At 46.5% G+C, this 12,863-nt stretch overlaps 2 protein-coding genes across 3 annotated transcripts in view; one reads left to right on the forward strand and one right to left on the reverse strand.

The window, feature by feature from the left end:
- Window positions 1-536: 536 nt before the first annotated feature.
- erich1 (glutamate rich 1) lies at window positions 537-7,810 on the reverse strand. The gene is made up of 6 exons (XM_023808360.2): window positions 7,566-7,810; window positions 6,439-6,576; window positions 5,867-6,001; window positions 3,250-3,627; window positions 2,456-2,656; window positions 537-743 (listed from the first exon to the last, which is right to left on the reverse strand). Exons 1-6 carry the CDS (start codon window positions 7,582-7,584, stop codon window positions 655-657), a joined length of 960 nt encoding a protein of 319 aa, XP_023664128.2. The 5' UTR covers window positions 7,585-7,810; the 3' UTR covers window positions 537-654.
- A 59-nt stretch (window positions 7,811-7,869) lies between these two features.
- Window positions 7,870-12,863, forward strand: part of dlgap2a (discs, large (Drosophila) homolog-associated protein 2a) — a 135,899-nt gene continuing 130,905 nt past the window's right edge. For both annotated transcript variants that reach the window (XM_023808299.2, XM_072698724.1), the window contains exon 1: window positions 7,870-8,013. In XM_023808299.2, the coding sequence (XP_023664067.2) occupies window positions 7,996-8,013 (18 nt within the window). In that variant the 5' untranslated portion in view covers window positions 7,870-7,995. The remainder of the gene's footprint in view (window positions 8,014-12,863) is intronic.

The raw sequence follows: 12,863 nt of genomic DNA on the forward strand, positions 1-12,863 counted from the left end.
GCTCCAGGCAAATATGGGGCTCCATGAAGGATCATAAACAAAAGGGTCATTCTGCCGAAGCCCCTCCGTCTGACACTCAGACATGTGACGAGGATTATGGGACACTGGTAACGTACAGTTCCACCAATGAGGGACGAGGAAGCTTTTCTCTAATCAAAGGTGGGTTTTATGCTATAAAACGACATACACAAAGGTGGGGATGATACAGGAGATGGGTTTGGAAGGAGCCGTTTACAATTTGTAAACACTTTGGGTGTTTCTCGACCCCAAGAACACAAAGATCGTACTTGTGGTCTTGACGAGACCAGTCTTGCTAACCCCAAGAATGAACTTGGGGTGCAATGAATCATGGGATTGGTCTCGTTCAGCGAGGATACAACCGAAGTATGCTTCATATTTGTTCGTAGTAATAGAACTGGTCTTCAGCAATGGAAGATGACGGTTAACGGGTACGCGAGAACACAGCGGTCAAGCGCGCAAACTGAGAAACGCCCTGAGGGAGAATTCAGAGGGCAGAGAACAGAGCAAACAAACCATAACTATGAAACGTTTTACTTACACAGAGAGAGCTCAATTACTAACCAGAGTAATCAGCGAGGTAACTGTAGTCTTACTGACAGGGGGCACCCCTGTGTTCACCACGAGCAGGATAAGTTATGAAGTCTGTGCAGTCTGTTTTCCAGACGCCGGAAGGATGTCCGTAATCCAGTAGCGGAACAGGGAACAAATGAGGGAGAGCTCTCCTGTTAAAAGGGGAACAAAACAAACAAACATTTTCACGATGGCATCACCATTCAGAACTCTCAACCCTTCCCACTCAACAACTGACCTTTCGAAATATCAATAACGTTTGGCTGCACTATATGTACATTAACCTCTTTACATATATCTGTTCTGTACATAAAAATAGTTCATATAACTATATCTTACATGTATACAAACTGATCAGTATTTATATTTATATACTCTCCCTTGTTCTATTCTACTCTTAAGATATAGACACATTTCTCATTTGCATGCTGCCTTATTGCACCATACTGTCTATTGCACTTTAATGTATCATTTTCACTTTCTGGTTTGATGCTAAGATGCATTTTATTGTACCTGTACAATGACAATAAAGCTGAATCTAACCTAACTTAATCTAATCTAATCTAATCTAATCTAATCTGAGGAGCAGCCTCGGTCTACACTGCAAGCTCTCAGCCCCAGACTCCCCGGAGAGCTGACCACAGATCAGATCTGGCCAAAGCGATAAAAAGCCCATCTAGCGTGTGTGTGTTCAGGAGAGGCCCGTCCCTGTGAAATACGACGCTGTAAAACAGCCCTGTTCACACTGCGCATTTGGGAGTGTGTGTGCGCGTGGCGGGGGTCGGATCTGCTGAGGTGTGAAGACGACCAATCTGCCAGAGTCCCCCCCCCCCTCAACCCCTGTCTGATGGAGAATGCAATCAAGGGCCCCTCTAATTACTTATTTGCATTCCTGTATGCCAGCAAAACAAAGGCTGCCATTTGGGACGCTTGTTACCAGTCTCCGTCAGGGAGCCGGATGTGACGCAGCCCCTAACCATTTTAACCATTTTCCACTCCGCATTTGTTCATTCGTTCATTCAGAAAACAAACAAAACAAAGTGCGTGTCTCCCGTACGGACAGCCTTAATCGCCGCGCGGGGAAGAATCAGGCACGGTAGCTTGTGGGGCTTTAATTAAATGATTCAGAGCAGAAGATGCACGGCATAAATTAAATTAGAACTTTTGAAGGTTTTTATTATGAACCATATGCTGGAGCTGCATAATTAACGGCTTTCTGGGCTGTGTGGAGGCGGGGGGGGGGGGGGTTGGACAGAGCTCCCAGTCTGCTGTACCTGTCACCAGAAAGCCTAACAGAGGGAGAGTGGCTGAGCCGTGCGGCGGGTGCGGGATTTTAGAGGAACATCTCGGCTTGGCGAAGTGTGGCGTGGACACAGCGCCACCACCCTGCCTCCGTGGGTCTCATGCCACGGGCGTTATTTACAAACGGCGGGCGTTAGCATTAGCTGAAGGCTATGGGCCTCATCCTAGCGATGATCAGCGTGGCTGCATTGTTTGGCGGGGGGGGGGGGTGCGTAAAAATAAACCGGCGATCGATCTGCCATGAGCCAGGCCGGCATTGTCGTGGCAACCAGCGAGGGCCCAGACGTCACAGCGGCCACCTGCTCGCATGTGCCCAAAATCCTGGGCGTTGTCCAGCGCCAAGCCGCCAGTCCCTGCTGATCCCCTTCATGGGCCAAATCCTGTCATCCCCCCCCCCCCCCACCATTGGCTGGGCTACCTGGCCATGCACACGCTTACCCCCAACGTCGACATTTAGACAGCCTGCATCCTGTTCTGCAGCGGGTCCTAAACAGAAGGCGACCTGACGGCCTGGGGGGGGGGGGGGACGATCTGAGGGGGGGGGCACTCGACTGATGCTCACCAGGACCCATGGTGGTGCTCTGCTGGAATTGGCCCAGTTCTGTGCTCAGCCGGTCCACATCCCGTAGCAGCACCAGTGACCTAAGGCGCCGCAGACGGCACAGGTCCGAAGGGGGTACCGCCCGGCTAAAGAGCCCATTAAGCAGGGCCTGTGCGCCGGACTTGGGGCTGAGGTCTTGCTGCTTCCCATCTGGGGTCGACCCTCGGGGTGAGAACAGGGCATCAGCATGATGGAGGAGGTGGCGATGCAGAATGGTCACACTGGTCCTCAGCCGAGGACCACCTGCCACTCAGCTAATTACACCATTACGACTGAACCAATGAAGCCATCTCCTGCAGATATGAAGTCATCAGCATCGCCATGTTCTGGACTGAAAACCACTAGTATGTGCAGCCAATTGATTCTAGTGCAGTGAAAATAACTGTGCAGCCCCCCCCCCCCCCATGTTACATAACGTGGCCCGTCTCAGAAGGCCGTGTGATTACCGGCAGCCTAATCAGGACGTCTGAAGGCTCGTCTCTAGGTGCCGCTTAACCTTTTCATATTATCCTTAAATGTCGCCTTTCAGCTCCCGGATCTCAGAGTTTTATATCTGATTTAATTTTTTTTTCTTGCTGTTGCTGCTCATTTGAGCTTCTCCGCCGCCCGGCTCTCATCTGTGGCCCTCGGTGGGGGTAGAGACCACAGAAAAACAGCAATAACCGCTAATCTCAGGGTTCGACCGTACAACCGTAGCTTAATGAAGCCGCCATCACATAAGGACCATAACCAAGCATCTATGCAAGAATACTCACGGCCATAGACTTCCAGAGTTGTCTGGAGGAATTCCAGCAGCTCAGCCATTTGCTTTTCATTACTCTGTGTGTCCTCTATCAGTTCCTCGCCCTCGGCCTCTCTGCTGCCCTCCTCTGGCTGGTAAATGAACTGCAGGGCAGCAGCACTGGGAGTCAGACCTAGGGAGAGGAACTTCTCCTTGCGCCGTTTCTTCTTCAGCTTCCTCCTCTTGTTCCTGCTGAGCTTCGTCTCTCCTTCTGCCATGGTGGGGGTCACCTCATCCTCCTGACCTCCGGCAGCCTGGACCGCCGGGCTCTCTGCACCATCTCTTCCAGCCTTCCTCACCCTCCTCCTCCTCCTTCGCTGCCCTCCACACTGGAAAACCTCTTCATCCTCATCTGGCCAAATAAATAAATCAATCGATTTGAAATAAATTCAAACAAAAGTTCTCTCAACGACAAATAAAAAAAGCTGCTTATATCACTGAGGACATTATACACTACTGAAAGACATTTTCCTCCCATTTGTAATCAGGAATCTGAAATAGGTGTTTCAACACGTCTACCAGCTACAAAATAAGTTTAATTAAAATTGGGGACATTAAAAAAATGAAAATGTCACTTTCTGTGTGTTTCTGAAAGTATGTGAGGTTTCTTGATGCCTTTATAATGCGGAGCTGACCTCACAATCCCTCTGACAAAGCTGATGACAGGATTATCTCCACTCACTAAGATCTCTGAGTGTCTTTTCTGATGTCATTCTGAGGGGTGAGGTCACATTGTGCCCCCTAGTGGTCAGGGCAAACACAACCATCAAAGGGGCAGCATGACAGTGGAAAAATCCATTTTCTCTTCAGAGGACGCTTTGGCGGAAACTGCGATGCTATCAGACGTTTCGCTCGGGGTGGTGAAATCGCAAGCAAACAATAAATGGATCAGCCAGAGGATAACCACTGAGAATAAGTGGGCCTGAAAGGCACGGAACCTTTATCGGACCCCAGAAAGAGAGATAAAGAGAAAAGGTACTTTAATCGCACCTTCACCAATGGCACAAATAAAATCATGGAGAGAAACGCCTTTATTCCATTCTCTGCACCACGACTGGGTGTTTAGCAGCCACGGGGGGGTGGGGGGCTGTCGCATGGAGTAAACACAGACACTGTTGACTTGCACCCCCCACTCTGATAAGGTGACTTCGGCCAGCTGGCCAAACGAGCAGCCTTTGCCTTCGAAACTCAGCCACCGTCTCAGGTCTGTCTGACGTGCGGCACACAGGGAATACAAAATTACCCACAAAGCCACACTCCCCTTCTCCATGCATCGCTTATCAGAAACACGGCTGCATTCCGCCAAGAAAGACCTCCGTCATCTCCTGCATACCCAGGAAACTCAGCCACTGACTTTTCCAAAAATATTAGGAAATTCAGCTCAGCGAGTGCCTGTTACACCCATTCAGATGACCTTAAATCTCTAAAAAAAATCTATTTTGTTTAAAGGTCATGTTTAGCTATTTGTTAGTAATCAATAATCCTAAGATGAGCATGCAAAAAGATTCCCCTGTTCACATTTACAGTATTATTCAGTAAATCTCACCAAGAACTAAAGGCCGATTCAATTAAGTTAGGATCTTATAAGTTATTGCTGCATAAAATTACATCTGTTCCATCCCAGAATTCTCAGTGTTATGCCACACTACTAATCTCTGTAAACAAAACCAGAATCTTAAGTGAGGACTTTTCTGATGTGTGACATGTTAAAAGAAATGTCGAGTTCTACACGTGATATTACAGTATACCACTCGGCAGTAATGAGTGCCATAGAAAATCTTTCTGTCAAATGCACAATGACATAAAAATACCTTTGACACTGGTTACCAGGCAGATCAAAGCATTAAGACTTGAAGTGGCTATGACAAAATGAATTATGAATCTCCCGACTAGAACGGGAGAATGGCTACATCCAGAGATGTGTGCACTCACAACAGCCTTCAGTTAAAAGGCTTCATTTGTTTTATCCCCTTAATTTAGTTGCAATGACTAAACTGCAATATTAGTCACGTTTCGAACGGAGAGGCCACAACCTCATCCTTCCAGCTTTTCAGTCTCGGTATTTATAAAATAAGACGCGGCTCCCACAGAAACATTCATTACATTTTTCATTAGCCCAAGACCATCACAAAGTGGGGTAGACTGGCTATGCAAATAAGGAACAGGCAAGATTGCTCATAATCAGGTTTAAGTAACCCCAATTACCATCCTGCTTTCAAAATGCAGTCAGGATGACAAAAAGGAGCAACTGGACACAAATTGATGTGTAAATTTACAGAGCTGATGAACCCCCCTCAAAAATGGTGTCTGGACATGCAGATTTTTTGGGACACGTCTTATAATTATATTACATTCTATTTACATTGCAGATGCTTTTATGGAAAGTGATGTTCAATTGAGAAGGCAGGGTCACACAGCCCCTAAACTGTGTGTGATGGGAAGGTTGCTGGTTCGAATCCCAGCATCGGCAGAGTGATGTCACCATTGGACCATTGAGCAAGGCTGTCAACTTCAAGCACCGAGTTAAATCTGACACAGTTCGAAACTCTCCATGAGGATTGTTCACAAAGGCAGGATTGTAACCATCTTACCAGCAAGATGCACATCTGTGTTTAACACCCCAGTAGCTGGGAGGGGCCCAGATCCCTTGTCATTGGACACAAAATCCGGCGGTGGGGGCAGAACTGTGTACAATCTCCTGTGTGGCTGGCAGGCATTCTGTGTGTCTTCCAAAACACAGCAAGAGAGGAGAAGAGCAACTCTCAGACATTTCATTGAGGTGATGAGAGCACAAAGGGGTTATTGAAATACATCAGTACTACAGCAATCCAATCTGAGACTACTAATGTCCCTCTTCTGTGCCTTAGTGGCTGTGAGAGCCAAAATTCCTGGAATGGAAAAGGAATTTAATATAAACGCCACGTTTCAGGCTTTAATGCACCACATTACTTAGGGTATTCACTGAAAACACACAAAAGGGAGAGGCACAGAGAGGATGGGCTTCTGATGCATGCATACACTGCAAAAGCTTTATGTAGTATTGCGGAAAAACTACAGTGAAAAGGAGCAAATTAAGTTGTAAAATGATTGAGGCTTTCCTCGGATAAGCAAAATAAAAAAACACACACGCAGAAACAGCACAGAGGCCGGTAGTTCATTTCACCGGTTATCGGTCTCTTCCCCGCCTTTATGCCCAGACCCGTTTTTTCTATCGCAGCCTCGGCGTCTCTCTTCGGACTCTGGCTTTTTTCAGACCTCTGCGGCACCGGGTACAGCTTCCCCAAAACTTTCTTGTGAAACACTAAAAGGGTGTAATCGAACGTAGTTCATGATTAACATAACCTGCCATTACTCTGGCTTGCCAACTCTCATGCAAGAAATGTATATTATTTCATTATAAACCTAAAATTAGGTACATTTAATAATAGTATTGGGATAGTTTGCCAACTCTACAGATTATTTGCAAGGTAATAGCACTGTTACATACATGTAAATGCGTGTGCACAATTGAAAATCTCATGCCAGCCCGCAGAGCAAAATTAGCAACCCGGTATGAATACTTCCTTTACTTTTTTGATCATCCAAAACGTTCTGCCTAGGAGCCTGAAATAAACTTATTCTCGAAACAAATAACATGAAGTCACTAGCATTAACAATGATGTAGTTTTGTTACGTGCAGTATGCTTCTGTTAAAATGTTCAGTTTGTTTTCCCAGGTACTGGAAAATATATACCGACTATGTCGCTGTTCATGTTTATGATAAGTACGGCGCGTCCTATCATTGTCATCAATTACATATCATGTACATGTCATGCCACCTGTTCGAAAAGTTACGTTATACTCCAACCAATTCATTTTCTGTACTTTTGTGCACCATCAAGACTCCTCATTCTATATATAGGGTTATAAAATTACAAGCAAATTATCAATTTCCAGTAATAACACAATGTACGTTAGACTATTACCCGTAAGCTTGAAGATGGTTTACGTTAGGGCCACTCCCTAAAACAGCAAATGATTCCGTGCAAGAATTAGATCATTCAATGCCTCCGAAAACTACCCAAATTAAAATACAATGAAAAGACATCCCAGCTGGTCCGTGCTTTTTTAGCTTGGCTAGCTATTGAGCTAATGCAGTTCTGAGTAATCTGCAGCTGGCTAGATATGTTACGCAAACTAGTGACTAGTGAGCTATGCCACCAGACTGTACGTTTTCAAATAAACCTCCCCACAGAATGAAAGCAGCCCGCGTTTCCGATGAGACTCAGTTTGGCTGCTTTAGATTCTTACCTTCTTCCCTGCTAGCCATGCCATAAGAGGAGGAAGTAGCGCTGTCTCTACTGTTCTACTAACATTTTACTTGCACATTTTCCACTTGACATAAACAGTAATTAAAACTTAATTTATGATACGCTACTTTGTTGCTTTTTGAAGCATTTTGCAGACTGCGTTTTGGGTAGATGAGCGTAATAATTCGACCTTCCCAAAATGGTGTCCACCAGATCTCTCGCGGCTTCCGCACTAACTTTCTTGACATGCGCAGTGTCGCCCAGCTGTGAAGAGCGCTTTGACAGCAGCGCATGGGAAGCGCGACGGGAATATCAAGCAGCGCCCCAGCCTATCGACCAGCGCATACCCATTTAAACGCTTGCACTATCCCGGGAACTTCGCTGGTGGAGCTCAGCATGTAAAGGCGACCCGAGAAGAGGAATTACCTAGAATGTCAGCGCTGAAGAAGGTAATTTTCTTTAATTGGCGATACAATATTATTCTGTTACCTGTAGGAAAAAACTCAAGATCCGACTTGAGAGCTGCGCGAAACTGTGAATCGTCCATTGAAATATTTCAGTCTCAGGTACATTTTTAGTTACAAATACTAATAATAAAATTATTCATATTACCAGTTATCGGTTTTGTCCAACTACTTTTTGTATGGAGATTTTGCTCTTTGAGCGTTTTTTTTTCTGACATAAACGGTAGAAAAAAATTGTATATAGAAATTGTGCACATGTAAAGCGTTATGGCACTTGGGGGGGGGGGGAAGTATTGAGATGAAGGTGACGGTCCGGTGCTGTAAGGAACAGATCAGTTACGCCCTGCACGAAAATCGAGCGGACAAAACACAAGGGAAATGCATAAGGATTATTATGGGGAAGTGTCCACGGCTCAGTGTTTTTAAATACCGGGCACAGCCCCTGCTCCCACGCGCCTAAGCTGTTATTTCCCTCTGGTTATAGTGCCAAGACACGCATGATTTATACTTGCAGGTATTTCTCTGAATGGCCGCTCCGCTTAACTTTACTCCGCTGCCAATTAAGCGGGATCCTCGCTTTCGCCCCAGTGCCTTTTTCTATTTCGTTATGGATGGTGAAGTTTTTTAAATTCCTATGGCACCGCGACCCCCTATGCATGCCTTGGGTCCCCTAAAGGTGAAGCAGCAGAAATGTGTGCGCCTGCAGTGCCGGAGAAGGGACCGCAAGGACGGCAGCAGTGATTAAAGAGCAGCCCGTGCCGACGCTGGGAAATCACCGTGCAGACACATTACATAATGCATATAGGAATAATCCGATAACGAGGGGATTCCGCGAGCCCGATACCTGAACTGGTCGATCCGGGGTTGGTGTTCTCTGCTTTAAAGGGCTGCTGGACCCAAAATCCCGTCGTGGGAACTACTGTCGGGAATATCATTTTAACTCCGCATCCGACCCTACCTTTGCGTGGAAAATAGCCTAATTTCCTCCACGTTTCTTGGTCATAGGTATGGCATGATGTCCTGCTGGGAGCTGCCCTCCAGCGTAGCATGTGTGTGCTTGTGTGTATGTAATTGGGTTGATTGCTTTCTTCTTTATTAATCAGATCATAGTAAAGTCACGTGCACTCTCATTCTTTTTGATATTAATATAAAGGGAATAGAGCGGTGCTTTTCAGGGCTCAGTCTCTGAAATTGTCAGAAATTCCAGTGCTGTGTCCTTCCGTCTACCAAAATGAATGCAATTGTGAATATTGTTCTTTGCAAACTGTAGGAAATGAATATGCACAGAGTGGCAGAGTTGGGGCGGTATACTGGTGCAGTGGTCAGCACCGTTGATTCACACCTCTGGGACCAGGTTTGAGTCTCCGCCATGGCTCCATGAGTGTGGAGCTTGTATGTTCTCCCCATGATTTTTCCCCCACACTCCGAAAACATGCCAAGGTTAACTGGCAAATTGTCTGTAGGGGTGAATGGTGTGCGGATGCTCCGTGATGGGATGGCGCCCCATTCTGGGTTGTTCTCTGCCTTGCGCCCATAGGCTCAGGATGCCCCACAACCCTGAATAGGATAAGCAGATTCAGAGGATGGATGGATGGATGGATTGCAGAGGATGTACGGGCTGCAGTATGTCACTCCATGACCCCTCCGCACAGTGGCTTTGAAGCATGACACCTTTTTGTCAGGGACTCTGATGGATGCGTGTGTTTGCATGCATGCATCCCTCAGCCTCTGTCTCTATGCTGAGTGGGGACTCACCCAGCCGGAACACAGAGTCTGCATGTGGAGCACCGTTTATGCAAAGTGTCCCGTCGTCGTTCATTATGCAGAAGTACAAAGGTATCTTCGCAGGGTAGTGACAGAGGAGAGCCGATTTTCAGTGTGATGGAATTGATTCGGGGGGGGGTTCGCGGGCCACATGACACTTAGTGACAGGGATGTCGGCTTTAAGCAAAAAGAGTGTGTGTGTGCATGTGAGGCAGCGAAGCTGTAGGGGGCGCTATTTTGCATGCATTATCAGTCACCCCTCCGTTTCTGGAGTGCCTCCGGCGTGTAATGAACGGCAGCGTTCACCAACGCTGTATAAGCAGGAAATTAATTATTAATTAATTATTATTAATTATTATAAATTAATTAATTAATTTATATGTAGTGTGTTTTATTTAATAAATCAGAGCTGGCTTTTTCTTCACAGAACGCAGGCCATTTATCCAGCTGGTAAACCCCTTTTTGACTGGACTGGAATAGTCAGAAACCCGGGAAGGCAGCCGGGTCCAAGTTCAAGCCGGTCACATGGGAGGTGGCAGGAGCAGGGCTCACGTGATTGGACCACAGGCCTAGGGTGGCGCTGCCGTGGCACCCGAAGCCTGCGCCTCTCTGGACAGCACCTCAGACCGCATGAAATTCATTTGGTTGCATAACCGTGCATAAGCAAAGACGGCGTGTTTTAAGCAGGGCTGGAGTCACCTTATTAAATGAAATGCAAAAAAGAGGCGCTCGCTGTCACTTTGGTGGTTTTTCACCCGTGACAAAATGAATGCATATTTTAAAAGTATTTATGGGATATGATCAATCGGTCTGACCTTGCGTACCCACCTGGCTCTTGATGTCATTGCCGCTGATATTATGCAAGGGTTAGATGTTCAGAAATGTTGCTGTACCTCGTGCATGTCGACCTGGTTCCCTGAGCCAGACTGAAACATTCCTGGGCCGCCGGCTGATGGGTGTGCGCCTATTTCTGCCACTCTTCACTTAAAGAGTTTAATAATAGCGTGACTGAACGTTTTTGACACCGTCATGGCACCTTTCAAGTGCCAGTGGCTGACTCTTCCGCGCTAATGACTTCACGCTGGAGTAGTGAAGCGCACGCTTTTTAACGTGGTTCAGGTCTTCGTCGTAATGCCACAGAGAAGCCAGGCATATTGCCAAAGGAATGAGACGTTGGTCACAATGTAGGGCCTGTACTGGTGTATCCATTTGCATCCACGTAGATCACGTAGATATTTCACGATCCTTAAGAATGCCATTTCTGGTTCAGAAAGATATTTGTTTTTTTTTTACTTTTGATTCAGGACAGGCTGTATTGCATCAACCGCCATCCATTCTGTCATGTTATTGTTATGGACTTCGAGTCGTGGCTTTGAAGGTGGGGAATAGGACTGGGCACAGTTCACTCAGCTATCAGGCAACACAGGATTTTGCCGTTTCGCAAACCCAGCTAAATCAGCACTAGTGCACCCCACTGTCAGGTGAAATTTCTTGCAGTTTCCTCTCATGGCAAGCAACTGTGTTTCCTTTTGTTTCTCCCACCGGGCGGCCTACAACTCGTCACTTTTCGCCTTGTGGGTAAAACACAGACACATGATTGAGTGAGGGGAAGTAAATCGTAAACGGACTGCATTTATATAGCACTTTTCTACTCCTACGTGTACTCAAAGCACTTTACAATTTACACCTCACATACACACACACTGGGAGCAATTTGGGGTTCAGTGTCTTGCTCAAGGACACTTTGATGGGGTCAGGAGGAACCAGGGCTTGAACCGGCAACCCTCAAGTTGCCGAACGATAGCACTACCTCCTGTGCCACCATCTTCCCCGAGTGTGACGTGTGAACCCAATTACATACACACAAGCACACACATGCTACGCTGGAGGGCAGCTCCCAGCAGGACATCATGCCATACCTATGACCAAGAAACGTGGAGGAAATTAGTACCTCCCTGAGTGTCCTCTGTCACTGGGGGCTACTGATTCGGCAATCAGGTTGACCTCAGACTCTTTCTCATGCTGGACAAACGCAAGATTGAGAGCCAAACTTACTAGTACAGCTTTAAGGCTTTATGATGAGTTTGAAATGCACACTCCTAATTGGAGCACAGTGAACATGAAGCACTGAGCATCGTTCGCATGGCTGTCACTGCGGGCAGCTAGTTCACATCCAGAAAGTAAAAATCCATACCAAGATTTTGTTTCAACCAACCAGTTGAGTACTCTGTGACTGTGACTTTTTACATTCAACTGACTGGGTGAATTCACCACTGGCTTTCAGTATGAGTCAGGTGCCTGGTCATCTGCTCTCATCAAAGACTCTTGGCTCTGTATTAATCCCATCCTACTTGGCGCTGCTTCCTGTCTGCCATTATCCACCATAATTAAGGACACCTGAGGGTATAGAATGGGATATGCACCCCTTGGTGGGGTTTATTGTGCTCTGTAAAAAGGTTTTCCACGAATACCCTTCACCCATCCTCCCATCGCATCATATTATCGTTATGCTACATTCATTATGCTAATTTCTTAAGCTCCCCCTGCCTTTGGCTCAGTCACCCTTTCATGTGGAGTGAGGGGGGCTTGTGGGTAATGTAGTTCTATAGCATATCCAGACTTTTTGCTTACAAGTACTCCTATAAATGTCTGCTTTCTGTGCGATTCCCTGACTTCCCTGGTTCTTGGGTATAAGGCAAAAGAAGGACTGCGGAGTGCCAAGAGATGGAGAGAGGCCGCAGCCATTTGAATTCACCTGAAGTTCATGACAACATCTGAACCTCCAAAGGCAAATATCAGTCTGCCAAGATGCTCTCGCTGCTGGATAAGACCTCTCCTCCAATGATCGATTCTGCCCTCTCGAGCCCCACGGATGTCACCTGATCCTTCTACACATGAACTCCGTCTCGCTGACACAGAAATGCGCACAGACACACTCACGGTCGCATAATTATCGACACGCCTAGCCAGTAATTAATCCCAAATATGCAATTACCCAGCTCATTAATTATTAACTTAATGAACCTGGTGGTTTTCAAACAAAAGTGAACGTGTTTCTCTATACAGACTGG

Source organism: Paramormyrops kingsleyae, chromosome 14 (assembly GCF_048594095.1).
Source record: "Paramormyrops kingsleyae isolate MSU_618 chromosome 14, PKINGS_0.4, whole genome shotgun sequence".
NCBI classification, from domain to species: domain Eukaryota; kingdom Metazoa; phylum Chordata; class Actinopteri; order Osteoglossiformes; family Mormyridae; genus Paramormyrops; species Paramormyrops kingsleyae.